This window comes from Nicotiana tomentosiformis, chromosome 7, assembly GCF_000390325.3.
Source record: "Nicotiana tomentosiformis chromosome 7, ASM39032v3, whole genome shotgun sequence".
NCBI classification, from domain to species: domain Eukaryota; kingdom Viridiplantae; phylum Streptophyta; class Magnoliopsida; order Solanales; family Solanaceae; genus Nicotiana; species Nicotiana tomentosiformis.
In genome coordinates, this window is record NC_090818.1 from 117633304 (window position 1) to 117656671 (window position 23368).

At 35.9% G+C, this 23368-nt stretch overlaps 3 protein-coding genes across 3 annotated transcripts; 1 reads left to right on the forward strand and 2 right to left on the reverse strand.

Moving 5' to 3' along the window:
- LOC138896261 (uncharacterized) lies at positions 1–501 on the reverse strand. Its single transcript, XM_070181057.1, has 2 exons — positions 370–501; positions 1–246 (listed from the first exon to the last, which is right to left on the reverse strand). The coding sequence occupies exons 1-2, from the start codon at positions 499–501 to the stop codon at positions 1–3; spliced, it is 378 nt and encodes a 125-aa protein (XP_070037158.1).
- Positions 502–2661: 2160 nt separating this feature from the next.
- On the reverse strand, positions 2662–3159 carry LOC138896262 (uncharacterized). Its single transcript, XM_070181058.1, has one exon. The coding sequence runs from the start codon at positions 3157–3159 to the stop codon at positions 2662–2664; it is 498 nt and encodes a 165-aa protein (XP_070037159.1).
- Positions 3160–21089: 17930 nt separating this feature from the next.
- On the forward strand, positions 21090–23054 carry LOC104115872 (aquaporin PIP2-1-like). Its single transcript, XM_009626590.4, has 3 exons — positions 21090–21787; positions 21884–22024; positions 22670–23054. Exons 1-3 carry the CDS (start codon positions 21167–21169, stop codon positions 22781–22783), a joined length of 876 nt encoding a protein of 291 aa, XP_009624885.1. The 5' UTR covers positions 21090–21166; the 3' UTR covers positions 22784–23054.
- Positions 23055–23368: the final 314 nt, after the last annotated feature.

Sequence of the window (23368 nt, forward strand, 5' to 3'; positions counted from 1 at the left end):
TCACACAGTGTCCTTAAGGACAAGCAAATGAGGATCATCATATTGTCGCTCTCTGATACGCTCGTACAAGGAAAACTGAGCGACTGTGCAAGCTACAATACGACTGGACTCTGAAACATCTAACCTCACAAACTGATTGGCGAAAGTCTGAACATCTGCATCTAATGACCTCTCACCAATCGAGATATACGCAAGGCTTCCCATACTCACATCCATTCTACTCAAAGCATCGGCCACCACATTGGCCTTTCCGGGGTGATACAAAATGGTGATATCATAGTCTTTCAATAGCTCCAACCATCTCCTCTTCCTCAAATTGAGATCTTTTTGTTTGAACAGATACTGTAGACTACGATGATCAGTGAATACCTCACACAAGACACCGTAAAGGTAATGCTTCCAAATCTTCAGCGCATGAACAATGGCTGCTAATTCTATGTCATGAATATGGTAATTCTTCTCATGAACTTTCAACTGCCGCGAAGTATATGCAATCACCATGCCATCTTACATTAATACTGCACCAAGACCAATGCGAGATACATCATAATACACCGTATAAGATCCCGAACCTGTGGGCAATACCAACACTGTCATCGTAGTTAATGCAGTCTTGAGCTTCTAAAAGCTCCACTCACACTCGTCTGACTATCTGAATGGGGCACCTTTCTGGATCAATTTGGTCAGTGGGCCTGCTATGGATGAAAATCCCTCCACGAATCGGTGATAATAACCTGCCACACCCAGGAAACTCCGGATCTCTATAGCTGAAGTAGGTCTAGGCCAATTATGAACTGCCTCAATCTTCTTAAGATCCACCTTTATTCCTTCTGCCGATATAACATGCTCCAAAAAGGCAACTGAGTCTAACCAAAATTCGCATTTTGAAAATTTGGCATATAACTGATTATTCTTCAAAGTCTGAAGCACAATCCGAAGATGTTGCCCATGCTCCTCTCGAATGCTGGAGGAAATCAATATATCATCAATGAATACAGCCATAAAAGAATTCAAATAGGGCTTGAATACCCAGTTCATTAAATCCATAAATATTGCTGGGGCATTTGTCAGCCCAAATGACATCACTAGAAATTTATAATGCCCATACCGATTCCGAAAAGCTGTCTTAGGGACATCGGATGCCCTAGTATTCAACTGATGGTAACCAGAACTCAAATCGATCCTTGAAAACATCTTGGCACCCTGAAGTTGATCAAATAATTCATCAATTCTTGGCAACGGATACTTGTTCTTGATAGTAGCCTTGTTCAACTGCCGATAATCTATACACATCCGCATTCAACCATATTTCTTCTTTACAAATAACATGGGTGCACCCCCGGGAGAGATGTTAGGTCTAATGAATCCCTGGTCAAGCAAGTCTTGTAACTGCTCCTTCAATTCCTTTAGCTCCGGCGGGGCCATATAGTATGGTGGAATAGAAATGGGCTGGGTGCCTGGAGCCAAATCAATACAAAAGTCAATATCTCTATCAGGTGGCATCCCCGACAAATTTGCAGAAAATACATCTAGAAACTCACGGACAATTGGGACTGGATCCATAGAAGAAACATCCGCACTAGGATCGCGGATATAAGCCAATTAAGCTAAACACCCCTTTTTGACCGTACGTCAAACTTTCACGTAAGAGATAACCCTGCTGGTGGAATGGCCAGGAGTCCCTTTCCACTCTATTTGAGGTAACCCCGGCATGGCTAAGGTCACCATTTTGGCGTGACAATCCAATATAGCATGATCGTATGACAACCAAGCCATACCCAAGATGACATCAAAATCTACCATATCAAGATGTAGAAAATCCACGCTAGTCTCAAGACTCCCAATAGTAACCACACACGAACGATAGACATAATCTAAAATGATAGAATCCCCCACCGGCGTGGACACATGCATAGAAGCACTCAAAGAATCACGAGGCACAGCCAAATATGAAGCAAAGTAGGAGGACACATAGGAATAAGTAGATCATGGATCAAATAGAACTGAAGCATCTCTATGGCAAACTGGAACAATACCTGTGATCACGACATCGGATGACTCGGCCTCAGGCCTAGCTGGAAAAGCATAAAATAGAGACTGGGCCCCACTACTCAGAGCTACATCTTTGGGACGGCCTCTAACTAGCTGGCCTCCACCTCTAACAACCTGGCCTCCACCTCTAGCTGGCTGACCCCTGCCCCTAGCTGGCTAGGCGGGCGGTGGAGAAACCAGTGCCGGTATGATGGCACGAGAATCCTGCTGAGATCTGTTTCTCGACAACCTAGGGCAATACCTCCTGATGTGACCAATGTTCCCACACTAATAACACCCATCCTGCTGTCGTAGCTGCTGAAGCTGACCCAAACAGGCCGGATAACCATTGTAGTGACTCTGGAGAGGTGGTGCACTGATAGGAGTTGGATATCCACTAAATATCGGTTGCCCAGAGTAAGGCATAATAGGACCATGACCCCCTGAAGCACCGTGAGATGTCTGAAGTGCTGAATAAAATGGCTTGGGAGGATGACCCCTACCATAAGTACCCCTGCCTCCAGATGAGGCGCCTCTGAAATTACCGAAATAATAGGGCCTCTTATCTGACACTGTCCCTATCTCTTGAGCACGAACTAACTCGATCCGCCTAGCAATATTCATAGCTATCTAGAAGAAAATATCACTCCCTGTCTCTTTGGCCATCTGAAGCCTGATAGTATAAGTGAGTCCATCAATGAATCTCCTCACTCTCTCCTTTTCAGTAGGAAGCATGATGATGGCATGATGTGCTAAGTCTATAAATCGGGTCTCATACTGGGTAACAGTCATACTACCATGTTGGAGGCGCTCAAACTGCCTGCGGTATTCCTCTCTCAGTGTAATAGGATTAAACTTCTCCAGAAATAGCTGTGAGAACTGCTCCCAGGTAAGTGTAAGCGAATTCGCTGGTCTAGCAAATACATAATCTCTCCACCACCTCTTGGCGGAACCAGCCATCTGAAACACAGCAAAATCGACCCCGTTGCTTTCAACTATTCCCATGTTCCGCAGTACCTCATGGCAGCGGTCAAGATAGTCCTGTGAGTCCTCAGTAGGTGTACCACTGAAGTGAACTGGAAAGAGCTTAGTGAATTTGTCCAATCTCAATAAGGCCTCAGAAGACATGGTGGGCCTATCACCGGTCTGCGCCGCAATAACTAGCTAAACTATCCCAACTGGCGGGACCGCTGGAGCCTGATACTGGGGAGCTATCTGCTCCGGAGCGGGAGTAGTGGGAGTTTGTGCTCTTTTCCCAGCCTGTGAGATGGTTGGTGCCACTGGAAATGTACCATTCTGGGCCACACCCTCCATTAGGCTCACCAAACGGACTAGAGCGTCCTAAAGTACTGGAGTAGCTATAAATTCTTCTGGGACCTAAACCGGTCCAACGGGTACAGTCTGAGCTAGAACCTCCGCTTTGAAATCCACCTGAGGCTCCACAACAGGTGTTGCTGCTCGAGCTCGAGGCTGGGCTCTGCCTCTGCCTTGGCCTCTGGCGCGACCTCGGTCTCGGCCTCCGGCGCGATCTCGGCCTTGGCCTTTGCCCCTAGTCATAGTTGCCACCGAGGGCTCTGGCTCCTGTACGGCGGTAGATGTAGTACATGTTCTCGCCATCTGTGAGAGAACAAGAATAGTATGGTTCAATCATCGATGATAGAATAAAATCACACGACAGAAAAAGAAAGAAGTGATATTGTTCCTAAACTTCATAGCCTCTGAGAGATAAGTACAGACATCTCTGTACCGATCCTTCAGACTCTACTAAGCTTGCTCGTGACTCGTGAGACCTAAGTAACCTAGTGCTCTAATACCAACTTATCACGACCCAAAATTTCCACCTTCGGGAACGTGATGGCGCCTAACTTTTCACTTGCTAGGCAAGCCAACGTTAGAATAATTTTAACCATTTTTAACAATTCATCTTAATTGAATAGTAAAGAAACCACAACCGGAATAATATCTGAATTTTAAATGAACAAACCAAAATAATAACGATGTCTAAATACCATCCCAGAACTGGAGTCGCAAATGCACGAGCTTCTAGAATAATACAAACAAGGGTCTGAATAAAATAAAGTTATCTGAAAGAAAGCACACAACTAAGATAAAGTAGAAGGGGACTTCAGAGTTGCGAACGTTGTGCAGCTATACCTCAATTCTCCTCTGATAGCTGAATCCGAGCAAATATACAGTACGCCGTTGGGACCAACTCCGTTATCAGCACAAGAGGTGCAGAGTGTAGTATGAGTACAACTGATCCCATGTACTCTGTAAGTGCCGAGCCTAACCTCGACGAAGTAGTGACGAGGCTAAGGCAGACCGCTTACATTAACCTGTACGCAATAATAATAATAATAATAATAATAATAATAATAATAATAATATTATTATTATTATTATTATTATATTAATAATAATAATAATAATAATAACAAGAATAATAACAAGAATAATAATAATAATAATAATAATAATAATAATAATAATAATAATAATAATAATAATAATAATAATAATAATAATAATAATAATAATAACAAGAATAATAACAAGAATAGAGGTAAGATGGGTAAATCATATCAATAATTGAAGTCAATTCAGCAATCATAATCCTTCAATTTATTTCCGTTGCGGCGTGTAACTCGCTCCAACAATATAAACTTAACATAAAATCCATTGCGGCGTGCAATCCGATCCAACAATATAATATTTCGAATAAATTCCATTGCGTCGTGCAACCCGCTCCAACAATATAAACTTAAAATAAAATCTGTTGCGGCATGCAACCTGATCCAATAATATAATCTTTCGAATAAATTCCGTTGCGGCGTGCAACCAGCTCCAACAATATAAACTTAAAATAAAATCCTTTGCGGCGTGCAACCCGCTCCAACAATATAAACTTAACAACTCTTAAATGTAAAAATACCCCAATAAATACCACATTTAATAAGAAATTATTAGGCATCAAAGCATACAATTATTATGATTTATTCAGGAAATAAGTAATGATAAGTAGCAATAAATTATGGAAATCGGGGAGAAAGATAGCCAATTTAATATTTAATATGCTAAATGTCAAGTAGCAATTAATACACATAAGTCAAATAAGCATGTAGAAATTATAGCATAAATTCAAGACATAATATTGGACAAGGAATATGAGAGAAATAATTAATATAATAATTAATTCATGATTTAAAATAATTTATTATTTTTAGATAAATATGCAAACAATCAATTTGACGACGTATAAGCACTCGTCACCTCGCCTATACGTTGTTATACATGAAATTCACGTAACAAATAATTCAAGGTTCTATTCCCTCAAGTCAAGGTTAACCACGACAGTTACCTTATTTTGCAATTTCAAGTGATCACTCGACCACAACTTTTCCTTTTGAATTAGTCTCCAAACCAATCAAACCTACCAAATTATTGGCCAACAATTCAGTTAGAGCTTTAGAAATTATTCAAAATCCGAAAGAGACTTAATGTAAGTCATTTTCGGAAAAGTGAACCAAAAGCCAATGTGTGGCTCGCCTCTCGAGACCAGACATAATTTTTACACAATCCGAACACCCATTCTGATACGAATTCAACCATACTAGTTTCACTAAAATCCGACTCCGAATCGACATTCAAATCACAAAAATTCATTTTATGAAATTTCTACAATTTCCCCCAAATTTTTATCTCAAAATACTAATTAAATGATGAAAACAATGATATATTCATGTATATTAACCAAATTCGAGTTAGAAACATTTACCCCGATGAATTTCTTGGAAACTCCACGAACAATCGCCACAAACCAAGCTCCCAAAGTCCAAAAATACAACATGAGATGAAACCCTTATTTATATGGTACCAATCTGATCTCCCAATGTGCTGACCGCACATTCCAAGTTTCGCGGCCGCAATCCAAATTGTGCGGTCGCACTTCTGCGGTGACTGCACAACTAGATTTCAGTAAATTGACCATAACTTTCGCTACAAATGTCCAAATGATGAATGGTTTAATTTTACGAAAACTAGACTCAAAGGTCTAATCCTTTTATTTTTGGATCATTTCGAAATTCCTTATAGATCAAAATGATATAAGCTTCCGAAGTCAGACCATCGAACCTGCAGATACTCCTTTCTGCAGCCGCAAGAGGATTTCTGCGGTCCGCATATTTCCTCTGAGGTCCGCAATTTTCCTCTGAGGTCTGCAATTTTCCTCTAATGTCCGAATATGAGGTTTTGCCTCAGCACTCCAAAATGTGTCCCCGCACTCCAAATAATCCTAGAACATCATCAGAGTGCCGAAATGCCCAAACTCGTTCAAAACTCACCCCGAAACACACCTGAGGCCCCTAGGACCTCAACCAATCACACCAAAAATATCACACGAACTTAGTCGAAGCCTCAAATCACATCGAACAACGCTAAAAATATGAATCATACCCCAATTCTAGCCTAATAAAACTAACAATTTCCAACTTCTACATTCAATGCTGAAACCTATGAAATCAAGTTCGATTGACCTCATATTTTACACACAAGTCATAAATGATGATACAGATCTATTCTAATTTTCAGAATCGGATTCTGACCCCGATATCAATAAAAGTCAATTTGTGGTCAAACTTTAAAAAATCTTTAAGCCTTTAAGCTTATAATTTTCGTCAAATGGCGATAATTCGAGCTAAGAACTTCCGAATTTGATTCCGGACATACGCCCAAGTCCTAAATCACGATAAGGACCCACCGGGACCGTCAAAACACCGATCCCAATTTGTTGGCTCAAAATATTGACCAAAGTCAACTTAAGTGAGTTTTAAAGTTTGACTGATAAAATACTGTTTGAAAGTATAGAGCAATATAATATCTGAAAGAAAGAGAGTCGAGGTCAGTAGACTCCAGGAAGCTACCTTGATAGTCTCCAACTGATAGCACTCTTAAATCTAATGGTCGTCGTATCCAAAAGCACTTGGATCTGCACATGAGGTGCAGAGCGTAGTATGAGTACAACCAACTCAATAAGTAACAAGACTAACCTCTGGGCTGAAAGTAGTGATGAGCTCTGCAGGTACAATCCAGTACATAAATAATGGTGCATAAGTGTAGGCATGCTTTCAAGTTCAATAGTTAAACTCAGTACAAGCAAAAATAGATCAATATTGCATGATATGAGGAATATGACATCTAAGTGGAAAGACCTCATGTACTACTGGTTACAATTTATTCAGTCACTCGGTACTGTTTATGGTCAATCAAGCCCAGGGATATTCCATCTCGTATATACATACACATCGACTGACAATCAGTCACTCAGTACCGTATAAGGCCAATCCAGCCCTGGGAAATTTATACCCTAATATAAGTGATACGGACAAGATCCATGTCTAGGAAAATTTATCATAATATAAATAAGTAAGGCAAGTCCATGCCCTGGGAAGTCTATCCTGAATATATAATCATCTACGCTTACTAGGGGTGTGTACAGACTCCGGAGGGGCTCCTTCAGCCCAAGCGTGATATGAAGCCGATATGGCCCAGTGCAGACGGGCAGTCCCGATCCGTATAGTAATAAAGCCTATAAGGCCTGCTGCAGGCGGGCAGTGCCGATCCATATAATAATAATATATATAAAGCCAATATGGCCTGCTACGGCGCAGCTCGATCCCATAATTATCCTCTCAATGGACGAATGTGACTGAGTGTGAAATGTACATTTTTAAATAATTAATTCAACAGCAACACGACCCCACGGGTCCCAAAATATCGGCACATATTCTAAATATGATCTTTAATAAGAGCCTCAACTCAATTTCCCCAAACACATGGAAAATGATCAAATAATAACATGATTCTTTAATTTTACAATTTCACAGGATTAATTCAAATCACAATTTCTATGGTGCACGTCCACACGCTCATCACATATCGTGTACGTCACCTCCAAACAATATAACACCAAATTCAGGGATTCATACCCTCAGAACTAAGTTTAGAAGTGTTACTTACCTCAAACCGTGTAATTTCTTACTTCGCTATACCCTTGCCTCGTGAAATGGTCTCCGAAAGCCTCGAATCTAGTCACAAATAATTCAATTCAGTCAATACAAATTATAGGAATTAATTCCATATGAAAATACAATTTTTCCATCAAAAATATGAAATTTTATCCAAATATTGCCCGTGGAGCCCACGTCTCGGAATACGACGAAACTTATAAAATCCGACAACCCATTCAATTACGGGTCTAACTATACTAGTTTCACTCAAATCCGACTCCGAATCGACATCGAAATCTCAATAATTTGTTTTATGAGATTTCTAAAAGTTTCCCCAAATTTCCATCTCAAAGCACTAATTAAATGATGAAAATAATGATATACTCGTGTATATTGACCAAATCCGAGTTAGAATCCTCTCCCCAAGCTCCAATTTATAAAAAATGGAAATTAGGACAAAGTCCCATTTTTATAACTTAAAGTTTATGTCCAGACCTACCCCTCGTTGTTGCCCCCGATCGCTGCCCTCGATCTTGCCTTCGATCATGGCTTCGATCCTGCCCTCGATCCTGGCTTTGATCCTACCCTCAATCATGGCTTCTATCCTGCCATCGATCATGGCTTCGATCATGTCCTCGATCATGGCTTCGATCCTACCATCGATCATGGCTTTGATCCTGCCTTCGATTTCTGCCCCCGATTTCCAGCAGAAAAATTCCAGCAGCTATTTAAGTCCAAATTTTGATCCGTTAACCATCCGAAACTCACCCGAGGCCCTCGGGACCTCAACCAAATACACCAAAAAGTTCTAAAATATCATACGAATTTAGTCGGGGCCTCAAATCACATCAAACAATATCAAAAACACGAATCACACCCCAATTCAAACCTAATAAACTTATGAATTTCTAACTTCTACATTTAATGTCGAAAACTATCAAATTAATTCCGATTGACCTTAAATTTTACACACAAGTCATAAATGACATAACAGATCTATAAAAAATTTCAGAACTAGATTCCGACTCCGATATCAAAAAGTCAACTCCCCGGTTAAACTTCCAAACTTAAATTTCTATTTTGGCCATTTCAAGCCTAATTAAACTACGGACTTTAAAATAATTTTCGGACATGCTACTAAGTCCCAAATCACTTTACAGAGCTACTGAAATCATCAAAACTTTATTCCGGGGTCGTTTATACATAAGTCAATATCCGATCACTATTTTAACTTAAGCTTTAAATTTTGGAACTAAGTGTTTCAATTCATTCCAAAATCTCACTGGACCCGAACCAATTACCCCGGCAAGTCACATAACAACTGTAAAGCATAAATTGAGCAGTAAATGGGGGAACAAGACTGTAATACTCAAAATAACCGGCTGGGTCATTACAGCCGCAGTTTAGACAAAAGAGCTACGCCGATCAGAAGGTTCGTGATGTTTCTTACATGGTTGGGGAGAAGGTACTACTCAGAGTTTCACCCATGAAAGGTGTTATGAGGTTCGGGAAAAAGGGAAAGTTGAGCCCTCGGTACATTTGTCTATTTGAGGTGCTTCAGAGGATTGGAGATGTGGCTTATAAGTTGGCCTTGCCGCCTGGTCTGTCGAGTGTTCATCCAGTGTTTCATGCTTCTATGCTCCGTAAATATGTCGGCGGTCTGTCTCATGTTTTAAACTTCAGCACGGTTCAGTTGGATGGTGATTTGACTTATGATATGGAGCCGATGGCCATTTTGGATTGGCATGTTCGAAAGTTGAGGTCAAAGAACATAGCTTCAGTGAAGGTGTAGTGGAGAGGTCAGAAAGTTGAGGAGACTAATTGGGAGACTGAGTGGGAGATGCGGAGCAGATATCCATGCCTATTTGAGACTCCAGGTATGTTTCTAGACCCATTCGAGGACGAACGTTTGTTTAAGAGGGGGAGGATGTAACGACCTGGCCGGTAGTTTTGAGTGTTGTAGCCCCGTTCCCCCATTTACTGCTTATCTTATGCTCAATTATTGATATGTGACTTGTCGGGGTAGTTGATTTGGTTCTGGGGATGTTTCAGAATGAATTGAGACACTTAGTCTCAAGGTTGGAAACTTAAGTTAAAAAGTTTGACCGGATGTTAACTTATGTGTAGATGGCTCCGAAATGGAGTTTTGATGGTTCTAATAGCTCTGTAGGGTGATTTTGGACTTAGGGGTGTGTCTGGATAGTGATTTGGAGGTCCGTAGTAGAATTTGGCTTGAAATGACGAAAGTTGAAAAATTAGAAGTTTTGAAAATTAAGAAGTTTGACCGAGAGTTGACTTTGTGGTAATTGGGCTCAGATTTTGGTTCTGAAAGTTGGAATAGGTCCGTTGTGTCATTTATGACTTGTGTGCAAAATTTGAGGTCAATCAAACTTGATTTAATAGGTTTCGGCATCGAATGTAGAAGTTAGAAGTTCATAAGTTCATTAGGTTTGAATTGGGGTGCAATTCGTATTTTTGATGTTGTTTGATGTGATTTGAGGCCCCGACTAAGTTTGTATGATATTTTAGGACTTCTTGGTATGTTTGGTTGAGGTCACGAGGGCCTCGGGTGGATTTCGGATGGCTAACAGATTGAAATTTGGACTTAGGTGATAGCTGATATTGTAGGTCTGGTTTCCTTATACGCGATAGCGTAGGCTTATTTTGAGCAGCTGAGGTTTTGTTCTATGCGATCGCGAGTTTTGGTCTGCGATCGTGTAAGCTGGAGGAAGCAGTGAATCGCGAACGTGTGGTCTAAGCCGTGTTCGCGAAGAGGAAATGAGGCATGAGCTGGTCACGCGCGTTGTTCTATGCGAACGCGTGGGTATGTCCGCGATCGCGTGGGTGTTAATGCGATCGCGTAGAGTTAAGTTCTGGGGAAGTTGAGTTTATGCTTCGCGATCGCGAAGCTTTTCCCGCGATCGCGTAGAAGGGACATCTGGGCAGAATTTAAAGTCTAAAAAATGAGGGTTTGAGTTTATTTCACAATTTGATTTTGGGAGCTCGGATTGAGAACACTGTTGGAGAGATTTTCAAAGGAGTGATTGGGGTAAGTGATTCTTACTTGATTTTGGTTAAATTACATGAATATATCCTTGATTTCATCATTTAATTAGTGCCTTTTGAAACATCTTTCAATACATAAGAATTTATTTTCTTTTTGTATCTTTCATAGTCAAGTACCAAAATAAAATTTTCTAAATATAGAAGAAACTTTAACTTCTACAGAAATATCTCAAATCAGTAGGAAACGGGTCATAATTCAACGATTTCTTCTCCCAAATGACTAAGAGACCTAAAGCAGCATAACTTTTCAAAGCCAGAAATACAACATATTTTTGATCTTCCAATACAAATTTTTGCCACAAAAAAATCTCAATATTGTAAAGCTTTATTATAACATTAATAAATAATTTTTCTCATTTTTTTTCCTTCTTAGGATTAGGCTATATAGCTCTGCACACCATGGTCCCCCACAATTTCAAAAAATTCAGGTTAAGGAGATAACCTTTTCACAACTCATAAAGAGTTCTACTTTATAAATAACAAGCTAATAATATAGCTTCACCCCGAAGATTTTTCTTCTATTTAGCTATATTATTAGATTCAGAAGAATATGAACGTCTTATCTCAAGTATTATTTCTGGCTACATCACATCATTGTAGTAGTTTATTTACATTAATTATTTTTCATACAAAAGAAATCAAGACCTCATAGCACCTTAGAGTAGCTAATGTGCCACTTATAAATTATTTTAAATTACTTTATTTAGAGGACCGAATTAATATTATCATGGCTCAAATAAAACTAGTTATGCCATATTTGAATAAATGTAAGGCAAAATATTAAGATCTCACAAGATTATGAACATCTACCAATACTATATTATCATCAACAAATATTTTAAGAAAGTAACATTTTAATTAAAAGATGGGTAAATGTTCTTAAAGAAGTAGAATATATCTAGTTGATATGACACTAATAAGATGAGAAACATAAGTAAGGTAGATGATTTTTCTTCTTTATATTTATCTATTATAAGACAACTTAATATCATTTCCACTATATCAAATTAACATAAATTTTTTCATTATTTTAAAGACTAATGGAAACAAAAGTACAACATGACCTTTTCCATCAATTCAAAAAAATAAAATTTACAGAAACTTAAGAGAGTCACCTTCTTCGATCTTATATGTATCAACTAAGCAGATAAAATGCAAACAAACTACACCATATACTATACAACCAAGGTTCTAGTTAATTTTAAATTATATATAATTTTTATATAGGTGAGTGGTAACCAATATAAAACTAAATCTCATACAGATAAAAGGGAACAAAAAGAATGAATACCATTTTATCAAAAATTATAGATAACTGGGAGAAAACAGTACCAAGTTATCAACATTGAACATCGATATATTGCCGAGTGGAATTAGAACAATGACTAGAATAGTTTGTGCATCCAGCATAGGAGAATCAGCGAAAATATTATAATTGGTATATTCTCCATCATAACATCGTGTAAATATCCTTAAGATTGTTGGAAAAATATTTGATTTATCAAAGCTTGAGGCGTGTCAATAACACTGTCCTTAAGGATATTTCGCTCACACAGTCGTAAAGAATAAAATTAGGCGTATCCTCCAGGATTCAACAAGCTCTTCCAGTTATAAACTGGAAACAAAATTAGAAGAAAACTCATGAAAGAAACCCAGCATATAGAAGGAAGAAGAAGCTTTGGAAAGTTGTATTAGAAAGTATATCTTTAGCTCTCCAAAGGCTATGTTTACATAGGTGTTACTTCAACGGCTAGTTAACAGCTAGTTTGACTCTATTAAATATAAAATAATTTAATAAATAATAAGTAAATATAAATAATACTTCAAGAAGAAAATATTTTCCAAACCAAGATGGACATTACCTTTTGAGATATCACTAATTTTTCAACAGTTATATCTCGCTCGTTCAACTATCTATTCCCCCACATCCACCTTTATCATCTTTCACCTTTATCTTACAACCTCGGTACGTACTTAGGTACACTATATAATTTTAAAAAAATTGTAACGATTTCTCGGATAATTGCAGGGTCGCATTCATGATGTTCAACCATTTAAATGTATATATGTTCTAAGATTTGAAACTAAATCTCACTTGTAGAGAACAGGTTTATCATTCCCATACGTAAATTGCATGCACAACTCCATGAAATGAGTTTGGAGTCCTAATCCAGTAGGATAGGACGGCTTTCTTTGGCCCAGCTTGGCAAATCATAAACAACGACATTCTTTGTTTGCCCGCTCCTACTATTATCACTTTGTCTTTCAACGGCTCATAAGGCTATTGGACTAGTACTTTGTTGTAGTCCAAATAAAGGTCTTATTTTTTTTTTTGTAGTGGAGCATTGGAGAAACATAAAAGTTATATTTGTATGACATATAAGTTACGAGTTTGACTTGTATATCGAACTGTCTTTTCCTGTTTAATTTATCAAATTCTGCTATTCATCACAAGATTATCCATCCAGAAGAATTGTTAAAGATCAATGGCACATTAATGATGAAATTGTGCGAAGTTAGAGACGCAACTTTTTCAATAATTGGCGCAGACTAAAGTGGAGGTTCACTGAAGAAAAACATAGCACACCGACTATTCAATATCGTCCACAAAGACAAATATAACACATGTATATTCACGATTATTGTATTTTCTTCTATTGATCTCTACATGTTCGACACATGGCAATCTTTTTCACCAGTTATCTCTACTACTATCTTTTTTGGCTCTTCCTAAATTGGTGACGATGACGTTTCCCTATTTAATTAGCACATTCTTATTAAGCCTCTATATTCTTCTCTTTTTTTTTGGCTCTTTCAAAATTGATGACCTAGACGTTCCCCTAATTAGCGCATATTTTCTGATTAAACAAACTCAAACGACAATATACTACCAAGATTTCATAGATTAGTGGTGCGTGGGCAGTGACAAAACTCAAGATTTGATGTACTTTGTTCTCATAAATGTGCCAATTTCTTTTAAAGACATATATTATATTATATTACAAGCTAGACATAGTTAGTTCTGTCAAATGTATGCGTGAGAATTGCTGGACATAATAAGCTATCGAATTTTGCTGTGTAGTTTGAATCTGTTATTGGCAGTGAAAGTGTGTAACAAAATAGATGTAGATTAATTTTATTTGAAGAATTAATCTAAATTGTTATTTTATCCGATACTTAAAATAATCGACGGATATATTCATACGTCATATAATATATGTATAATTGTATATAATCTATATATACTGACTTGTAAGTAAATAATAAATATGATCAATTATTTATATAAAGATATGATTTTATTGTCCCTTTACCTCTACCACTTTCTCCGATCCTCTATGTGATGGAGATTTAGGGAATCACCAAAAGTGTTAGGTGGAGCGATGAGAACTCATTTATCATTAATCAAAAGTTTCATGTTTGAGCCTTGTATATAAAATTATTTTTGTTATGAAATAAAAAAAAAAATAGGGGAAAAAATATAGATCTGGTGGCTGCTGCTGATGTGGCGAGAGATTAGTGGTTAGATGAAAGAGGATATGTGGGCTAAGTTGGACTGGACGGTCCAGTAGGGACCAATCCATCAAAAGAAAAGAAATGGTTCATAATCATGGTCGGTTTGTGTAATTTGTCACTTGTAGCCATTTGATTTGATATGTCGTTTATGGCCATTTTCGTCTATGGTATTAGTAGGGGCCTAACATGTCCTTCTATTTTCTTGTCTATGGACTATGGTATTGGTAGGGGCCTACAATTTTGAAATCTTCTTTTCTTGGAATTTTTTTTTTGTTTCCGATAAATATTTGCCTTGATATAAGTTTGTTTTTTCTTTGATGTCATTTGCAAGATTCTTTACTTTTCTAGAACCAACATTTCCTCTTTTTGCTTTTTTTTTTTTTTGTTAAATTGATAATGAATGATAGGCTTAACTCCTGCAACTTGTCACTAATAATTTTAAGGACAAAATATAAAATTGGGCGTATATTTTTTGCCGCTCTTAAAAATAATATACGACAAAATAAATATGTTTTTGTATTGATATATTTTATATATGTTATAAGAAAAATTAAATTATGGTGGATGTCTACTCTTCCTCCATGATCTTCTCAAATGCTTAATGACATAATTTTATATTCAATGACATATTTTTCTTCACTTTCCATGCCTATATAAAGGCCTTATAATAGATAAGAAAATACACACAATTGAAGAAGAAAATCTCTTCCTTCTCTCTATCTCCATTTCTTGTTTATGTTTTACTAAATTGCTTTTATTTCATAACAACATATCTTGTTCATGTTTTACTAAGTTGCTTTTATTTTATAACACGTTATCAGCACGATGCCCTAATCAATTGAGTTACTTACATCTACAAAATTGTCCTACATCATAAAAGGCATGTTCCTGCCGTGCCTAATATTCATCTTGAAGAGATAAGCTTTTCTTTCTCATTTAGCAATTTCAAAGAATGGTATCAATCATAACTGAAGTAACAATAAGGTTGAGGAGACCAGTACACTGTGATAAGGCATATAATGCTAATGCTAAGATACATTTTCTAATCCTTTTTAATTAATTCATTTTTCTAATAGGTTCTTTATTTGTTATGAAAGTTTCCAATGCTAAGTATTTTTTTCTTACAAATCCATTCATATTCTTAAGTGTTTTACTTTATAAAGGAAAATACTTAAATGTAAACTAATTACTACTCCATGTTTTACTTATTTTATTTTGTTGCATTATCAATATCCATTTCAATGAACGAGTTTTTAATATTTGTTGTAAGTTTGGTCTGATCTCTTTCATCTCGTATCCTGGTTATATAGATCTTATTATAAGAATCATAAGTATATAATGATGCAGCCAAGAGTTACGTACTAAACCAAAGACCAAAAGAAGTACAAAAAATTGGGGAGCTACTACAGCTTTTGCAAAGTTATTTGAGGAACTTTGGTTCCTTAGTTACAAAAAAAAGAAGAAGCAAGAACCTTATGTAAAGTTTTCTTTAACTGAACGTTTTCTTATAAAATATATGCTTGACCATCATGCGCCATTCTGACTTTTAAAAAGGTAATGTGAGGTAAATTTCTCTCGGGTAATCTTAATAGCACAACTAGCATACGTTATTGATAAATAAATATACGATCCAAATAGAAAAAATATTTTGAATTAGCATTGGCCGATCAAAACTTTTAATTCTCGTATATTAAAAAATTGAGTGATTTTGTATCTCTGCAATCCAATTTTTCATTATTTGTACACGATATTCTTAGTATACTCCATTAAATAAAAAAAAAAAGGTTTAGTTTCTTGTGACTTAAAATACATAACTGCTCCTATTTTATAACTGATGTGGGAGGCAACAAGATGGTAGAGTCATTCCAGTATTGACTTTTTCATTAATGTTAAAAATATTGTCAATAATTTTTTTAATTAAAGGTTCTGATATATCTCTTTGTTTTTCTAGAGAGCATAATACTTAGTTTCCATAAAAGTGCATGGTAACTAGTAGTACTATATTATTCTATTTGATACATTATTTTTCTTTAATGTTCTAGTCATATCACTTTCATCTTGAAGTGAGCTTATTGCAGCAAAGACCACATGTGAATTTTCAATATTATTTTATATTTTTATATATCTGTTTGACACTAATTACTTAGCTGATTTGAGTAAACAAAAGTTTATTGTTGAGAATTATATCCAAATGACATTATGAATTGTTTATTTCAAGAGGTAAACATTGCCTTCACAATAATAATAATAGTTCTTCAAAATGTGAAGGATATATTTACTATCAAATTGGCATGCAAAATAATAAAGCACGCCGCCGATTATGATACATTCATTGAAGAGAATGTGACTTGTGATAAGCATTGAGAATGCAGACCCATTCCTAAAGATGAATGTTGTAATATGTGATAAAAGTAATGAATAAAGACATGCAATGCATGATTGGATGAATACCACACAACTCACATCTGAGGCAGGTTTGAGTGAAATAAAGAGAATAAATATTATTGTATGGTTACATGAATATGTCATTGGTCGCGTACATGTGATACGCCAAAAAATATTTTGGTGTGCCTTATAGGAGGTTATTAAAGGCAAAATTAAAGCAAAAAAAATGATGCCTTATAGAAGGTTATTAAAGGCAAAATTAAAGCAAAAAAAAAATGACTTTGCTTATGATGATTTTGACAATGACAATTTATTATGATATAATTTTCTCCATGAAGGAGACATTTACTATATGAATGGTGTGACAAAAGATCTTATAGTACAAAAGTTATTAAGAGCTCCAGAAAAATTAATTTGTTACTACCCGGATGAATAAAAGTATGCACAACATTGATATTGTAAAGTCTCAAAAGAAACTTTTTGAGTTCCAAATGTATAAGTCAAAGTGGTTGGCATATTGAGACTATAAATGAAAAAAATATTGAATATTTTCATATTTTCATATTTCTATAATCATAACGGATAAATATGAAAGATTACCCGATTTTTTTTATTTGTACTACACAAATATAAACATGATGATGGAATCATATATCACAAGTAAACTAGAGGTTTACTAAAATAAATATTAGTTGGTATGACCGGTTGACCATCTTGGTTCAATTATAATGCGAAAAATTAATTGAGAATTATATTTGACATATATTGAAGAAATATAAGATTCTTCAAGAATTCTCTTGTGCTGCTTATTCTCATGATATATCAGTTAAAGTTGGGATTGAATCCTTTGATTTCTGGAACTAATAAAAGTTGATAAATATATGGGCCCAGTCACCTGCCATGTCGACCGTTTACTATTATATGATTTTAATAGATGCATCTATTCTTTAGTCACATGTGCATTTGTTATCAACTTACAGTTTGACTTTTGCAAGATTGATTGCTCAAATTATTAGAGCATAGTTCCAAAATATAAATTATAATTATTTATCTTGATAATACTGGTTTAAATTCAAGTTGGTTTAGCAGAAATTGTATGCCTTCAATTATAGCTAAACCATTAGTTATGAGAACAAAATTGCCAAAATAAAATTTGGTATGTGATGTATTATTTAATATACAATAGCACTTGTACTCATCTAGCTTAAGATAAGTTCTCCCTATCACAATCGGTTCAGGGTCAGGAACCAAATAATTTCCATCTAGAAATATGAATGTGCTATATGATTTAATTGTTCCATCACAATGTACAAAAATGGATCCCCAAATAAGGCTAAGGATATGTGTCGGTGATCCCAACAATAGGGGAAGAAAATGAGCAGCCGAAAAAGTAATGCATGTAATGAATTATTATGAGTACATCTAGATCCCCGTATGAGAAAATGTGAACTTGAAGTTAAAGGGATAATTCATTTGCAAATTATTGCCAGACGTATTTGCTGACCAAAAGTTAAATATCATATTCAGCTGCTAATGCTCCAAATAAAATAAAGTTCATAATGAATAGAGTCTATGGCATGCATGAAGCATAATAGACTAATCGGTTCCAAAGATAAAACTCCTTAAAAAAGGAGAGGAGCAAATATTCAAGATGGTCATAATAAGGAGGCAAGTGCTCTAGAAGAGCACCACGACATAACACTTCATAAGACCTCATGGAAAAGGCTCAGGTACCTGAAAATAATAAGATAAAGAGATCTCAATAAGTTATGTCTTTTTTGGGTAATAGTAGAACCGATATAAAATGATCGTCGACGATATTGTTAATATAATGTAATGCTCAATATTATTAATATTGACGAGGATCTTGAGCTCAAATCTATCATAAAATTTGGACAGATAAATGATTGACCAAATGAAAAATATGCAATAAAAATTGATTTCACCTGAAAAATATGAAGTTGGACGGATAGTCCCAACACCTGAAAGTATAAAGCTAGTGGAGGTATAAATGCGTTCTTGTGCGGAAAAAAAAAAAGGCAAGTCGATAAACATAAAGACGACTTGTGTCACAAAAAAATTTGTAAATATCCTGGCATTGATTATATAGAGACATGTTCTCCTGTGGTAGATGTCGCCATTTCAGGTTTTAATCTGGCAATACAAGAAAAACATGATATGTGTATAATGAAAATCATTGAAAGATTTAAATTGTTCTGAAGCATATTAAGGTTTCCAAGAAATTTATTAAATAAAGCTTCAAAAATTCTTATACGGATTGAAACAATCAGGGCGCATGTGGTATAGTCGCCTGAGTGAGTACCTGTTGAAAGAAAGGTACAAGAAGGATTCAATTTGTCCTTGTATCTTTATAAAAAGATCTGGATCTAAATTTGTTATAATCACCGTATATGTTGATGATTTAAATATCATTGAAACTTCTAGGGGGCTTCCTAAAGCAGTAGAGCTTCCTAAAGCAGTAGACTATTTAAAGAAAGAATTTGAAATGAAAGATCTTGGAAAGACATAATTTTGTCTTGGTCTACAAATTGAGTATATGAAAGATAGAATTTTTGTCCATCAATCAGCATACACTAAAATAATTTTAAAGCGATTATATATGGATAAAGCACATCCATTCCGACTTCATGAAAATAATGAAGAGCTTATTGGTCCCGAAGTACCATATCTTAGTGCAATTGGTGCACTAATATATATTTCTAATATTACAAGGTCTGACATAACTTTTTCACTTAATGTCTTAACAAGATATAGCTCTGCTCCTACAAGGAGACATTGGAATGGAATCAAACACATATTGCGGTATCTAAAATGGACTACCGATATGAGATTATTTTATGTCAATGATTGTAGTCCCGATCTTGTTGGTTATGCCGATGCTGGGTATTTATATGACCCACACAAGGTTTGATCTCAAATAGGCTATGTGGAGGCACTGCCATATCTTGGCGATCGACTAAGCAATCAATCGTGGCTGCTTCATCTAATCATGCTGAGATAATTACTATTCATGAAGCAAGTCGAGAATAATGTGTATGATTGAGGTATATAATACACCTTATTCGAGACAAATGTGGTTTGAAGTGTAACAAACTACCCACAATTTTGTATGAAGACAATGCAATAAGCATAGCCCAATTGAAGGGAGGATTTATAAAGGGGATAGGACAAAGCAAATTTCACCAAAGTTATTTTTCACACATGATCTTCAAAAGAATGGTGATATCAATGTGCAACAGATCCGTTCAAGTGATAATATGGCTAATCTGTTCACCAAATCTCTATCGACGTCAACCTTCAAGAAACTAATGTATAAGATTGGGATGCGAAGGCTCAAGGATGTGAATTGATGCTCTCATCAGGGGGAGTTAATACACGTTGTACTCTTTTTCCCTTACAAGATTTTGTCCCACTGAGTTTTCCTTGCAAGGTTTTTAACGAGGCAACCAAAAGACAGATTTCTAAACATGTGTACTCTTTTTCCTTCACTGGAATTTTTTTTTCCATAGGGTTTTTTCCTAATAAGGTTTTAATGACAAAATTGAGATCTTTACACAAATAGGTAGTTGTTATAAGAAAAATCAAATTATGGTGGATGTCTACTCTTCCTCCATGATCTTCTCAAATGCTTAATGACATATTCAATGACATATTTTTATATTCAATGATATATTTTTCTTTACTTTTCATACCTATATAAAGGCCTTGTAATAGATAAGAAAATACATACAATTGAAGAAGAAAATCTCTTCCTTCTCTCTATCTCCATTTCTTGTTCATGTTTTACTAAATTGCTTTTATTTCATAATAACATGTCTTGTTCATGTTTTACTAAGTTACTTTTATTTTATAACAATATACATATTTTATATATTTTTTAGCTAGCAAATATAATTAGTTTCGGTAGGCCAATTTTGATTATCCCACGAATTTGCCGACCCTCGAGTTAGAGGTGGGGTCTCTTTACCACTAAAAGGAAAAAGAAAATGGAAACAATAGTTTGATGGGGCAGCTGAAACTGAAGCCTTAAATTATTACTCATACCAAATCCAAAGCTTCTCCATAAATACACCCTTTCACTCCTTAGCAACTCCACTACATTCTCCTCTGTCAAAATTAGCAAAGCTCAACTTTAACATCTTATGAGTCTTTTTTTTGGTGAACAAATGGCTAAGGACACTGAAGTTGGCACGGAATACGCCCCAAAAGACTACCAAGACCCACCCCCTGCACCCTTAATTGACCCTGAGGAACTAGGAAAATGGTCCTTCTACAGAGCCATAATAGCTGAATTTATAGCCACTTTATTATTTCTCTACATCACTGTCCTCACTGTAATTGGATACAAGAGCCAAACTGACCCTGACCATAAGGGCGAACAATGTGGTGGTGTTGGTATTCTTGGAATTGCATGGGCATTTGGGGGCATGATTTTTGTCCTTGTTTATTGCACTGCTGGTATTTCTGGTGGACATATTAATCCTGCTGTTACATTTGGACTATTCTTGGCTAGGAAAGTGTCGTTGGTTCGTGCAATTATGTATATGTTGGCTCAGTGTTTAGGAGCCATTTGTGGTTGCGGGTTGGTTAAGGCATTTCAGAAGGCGTACTATGTTAAGTATGGTGGTGGTGCTAATACGTTGAATGATGGTTATAGTTCAGGTACAGGTTTGGGTGCTGAAATTATTGGCACATTTGTTCTTGTTTACACTGTTTTTGCTGCTACTGATCCTAAAAGAAATGCTAGAGACTCTCATGTTCCTGTAAGTATAATTTTGTTACTTTTTAGTTACTTAATTTTAATGCTATTTTTGATGGTTTGGGTTGATAATTTTGATTTTTAATGTGATTAATTAAAGGTGTTGGCACCACTTCCAATTGGATTTGCTGTGTTTATGGTTCATTTGGCCACAATTCCTATAACTGGAACTGGTATTAACCCTGCTAGAAGTTTTGGAGCTGCTGTTATTTATGGTAAAGACAAGGCATGGGATGACCAAGTAAGCAAATACTCCACTTTTTTTTTTTTGTTTAAAACCACTTGAATATATTTTTCCCTTTATGTATTTTTTCCCCTTAAAATACTATAATAAAAAGTAGTCTGGTGTACAAAGTATTCCGCGTTCATGTAGGGCTGAGTAATTTATTGTAAAAAGTTTTTTGTCCAAAACAAATTAATTTCTTGCTTTGCATCTTGGAATTCACTCCAAAAGTAGAAAAAATGTTTCTAGCTGAAGAACACTTTTCTTTTATTTTGGCTAAACATGTCAAAATTTTCAAAAAGTACTTTTCTTACGTAAAAAAGTCCTTTGGGCTTCCTAGAAGCTTTGCCAAACAACCTCTAAGTGATTTAAAAGGTTAAAATATGCTAATAGTAAAATGGGCAACCCGGTACACTAAGCTCTTACTATGCGCAGAGTCCGGGGAAGGGCCGGACCATGAGGGTCTATTGTACGCAGCCTTATTCTGCATTTTTGTAAGAGGCTATTTTCACGGCATGAACCCGTGACCTGCTAGTCACATGACAACAACTTTACCAGTCATGCCAACGTTCCCCTTTACTGACAGTGTAAAAAGAACTTACTTTTGTTGGATCTTATAGCAAGGAATTAATGTTAACTTTTGACTTGTGTTGAATGTGACAGTGGATTTTCTGGGTTGGACCTTTTATTGGAGCTGCAATTGCTGCATTTTACCATCAATTCATATTGAGGGCTGGAGCAGTCAAAGCTCTTGGTTCATTCAGGAGCAATGCCTAATTTATCACGAGAATCTGCAATTGTATATTTGAGAAGAAGTCTCTCTAAATTATGCTTTTCATTTAGTAGAGTGTTCTTGGCTGTTTGACACTTGTTTTAAATGTGCCAAATATTTGTCAGCGCTGCTTTTCTTTTTGTTTCCCTTGCTTGTTTTCTGTTTGTGTTTATGTAATTTTCTTTATGCTTGTTTGAGATTCAGAATAATCGAATGAGCAAGGCTGTAATTTTCCTTATGCTTGAAATTTGAAAGTTATAATTATTTTGGAACAAATTTCTTTAGTTAAAATGAATATTAATTTGGGATAGAAGGAGTACAACTTGGAAGTTTCTGATTAAGAAAATGAAAGCATGAAGCATGTGGAAAATATAATTTCTTAATTAGGAGTATTACACATTTTTTCTTGGGGGTATTTCATATTTACTTTTGTGTTTCAACTTCCAAAATTTAAGATATCAACCACTAATAAACACCATCCGAATAAGTCAGTGGCTGGGATTGAGAGACCATATAACTTTGTATTTTAGTCAACTTATTGCCTAGTGTTTCATTTTTTGCGTCTTAGTTTAATTTGTTACAAAATTTTA

Bases quoted from the DNA above. Each gene is read 5' to 3' on its own strand.
- LOC138896262 (XM_070181058.1), bottom strand. From the start codon at position 3,159: ATGTCTTCTGAGGCCTTATTGAGATTGGACAAATTCACTAAGCTCTTT.
- LOC138896261 (XM_070181057.1), bottom strand. From the start codon at position 501: ATGGTGATTGCATATACTTCGCGGCAGTTGAAAGTTCATGAGAAGAAT. The intron at 247-369 runs GTATTCACTGAT...CACCCCGGAAAG, and splicing joins TTTACGGTGTCTTGTGTGAG to GCCAATGTGGTGGCCGATGC.
- LOC104115872 (XM_009626590.4), top strand. From the start codon at position 21,167: ATGAGTCTTTTTTTTGGTGAACAAATGGCTAAGGACACTGAAGTTGGC. The intron at 21,788-21,883 runs GTAAGTATAATT...GATTAATTAAAG, and splicing joins CTAGAGACTCTCATGTTCCT to GTGTTGGCACCACTTCCAAT. The intron at 22,025-22,669 runs GTAAGCAAATAC...TGAATGTGACAG, and splicing joins ACAAGGCATGGGATGACCAA to TGGATTTTCTGGGTTGGACC.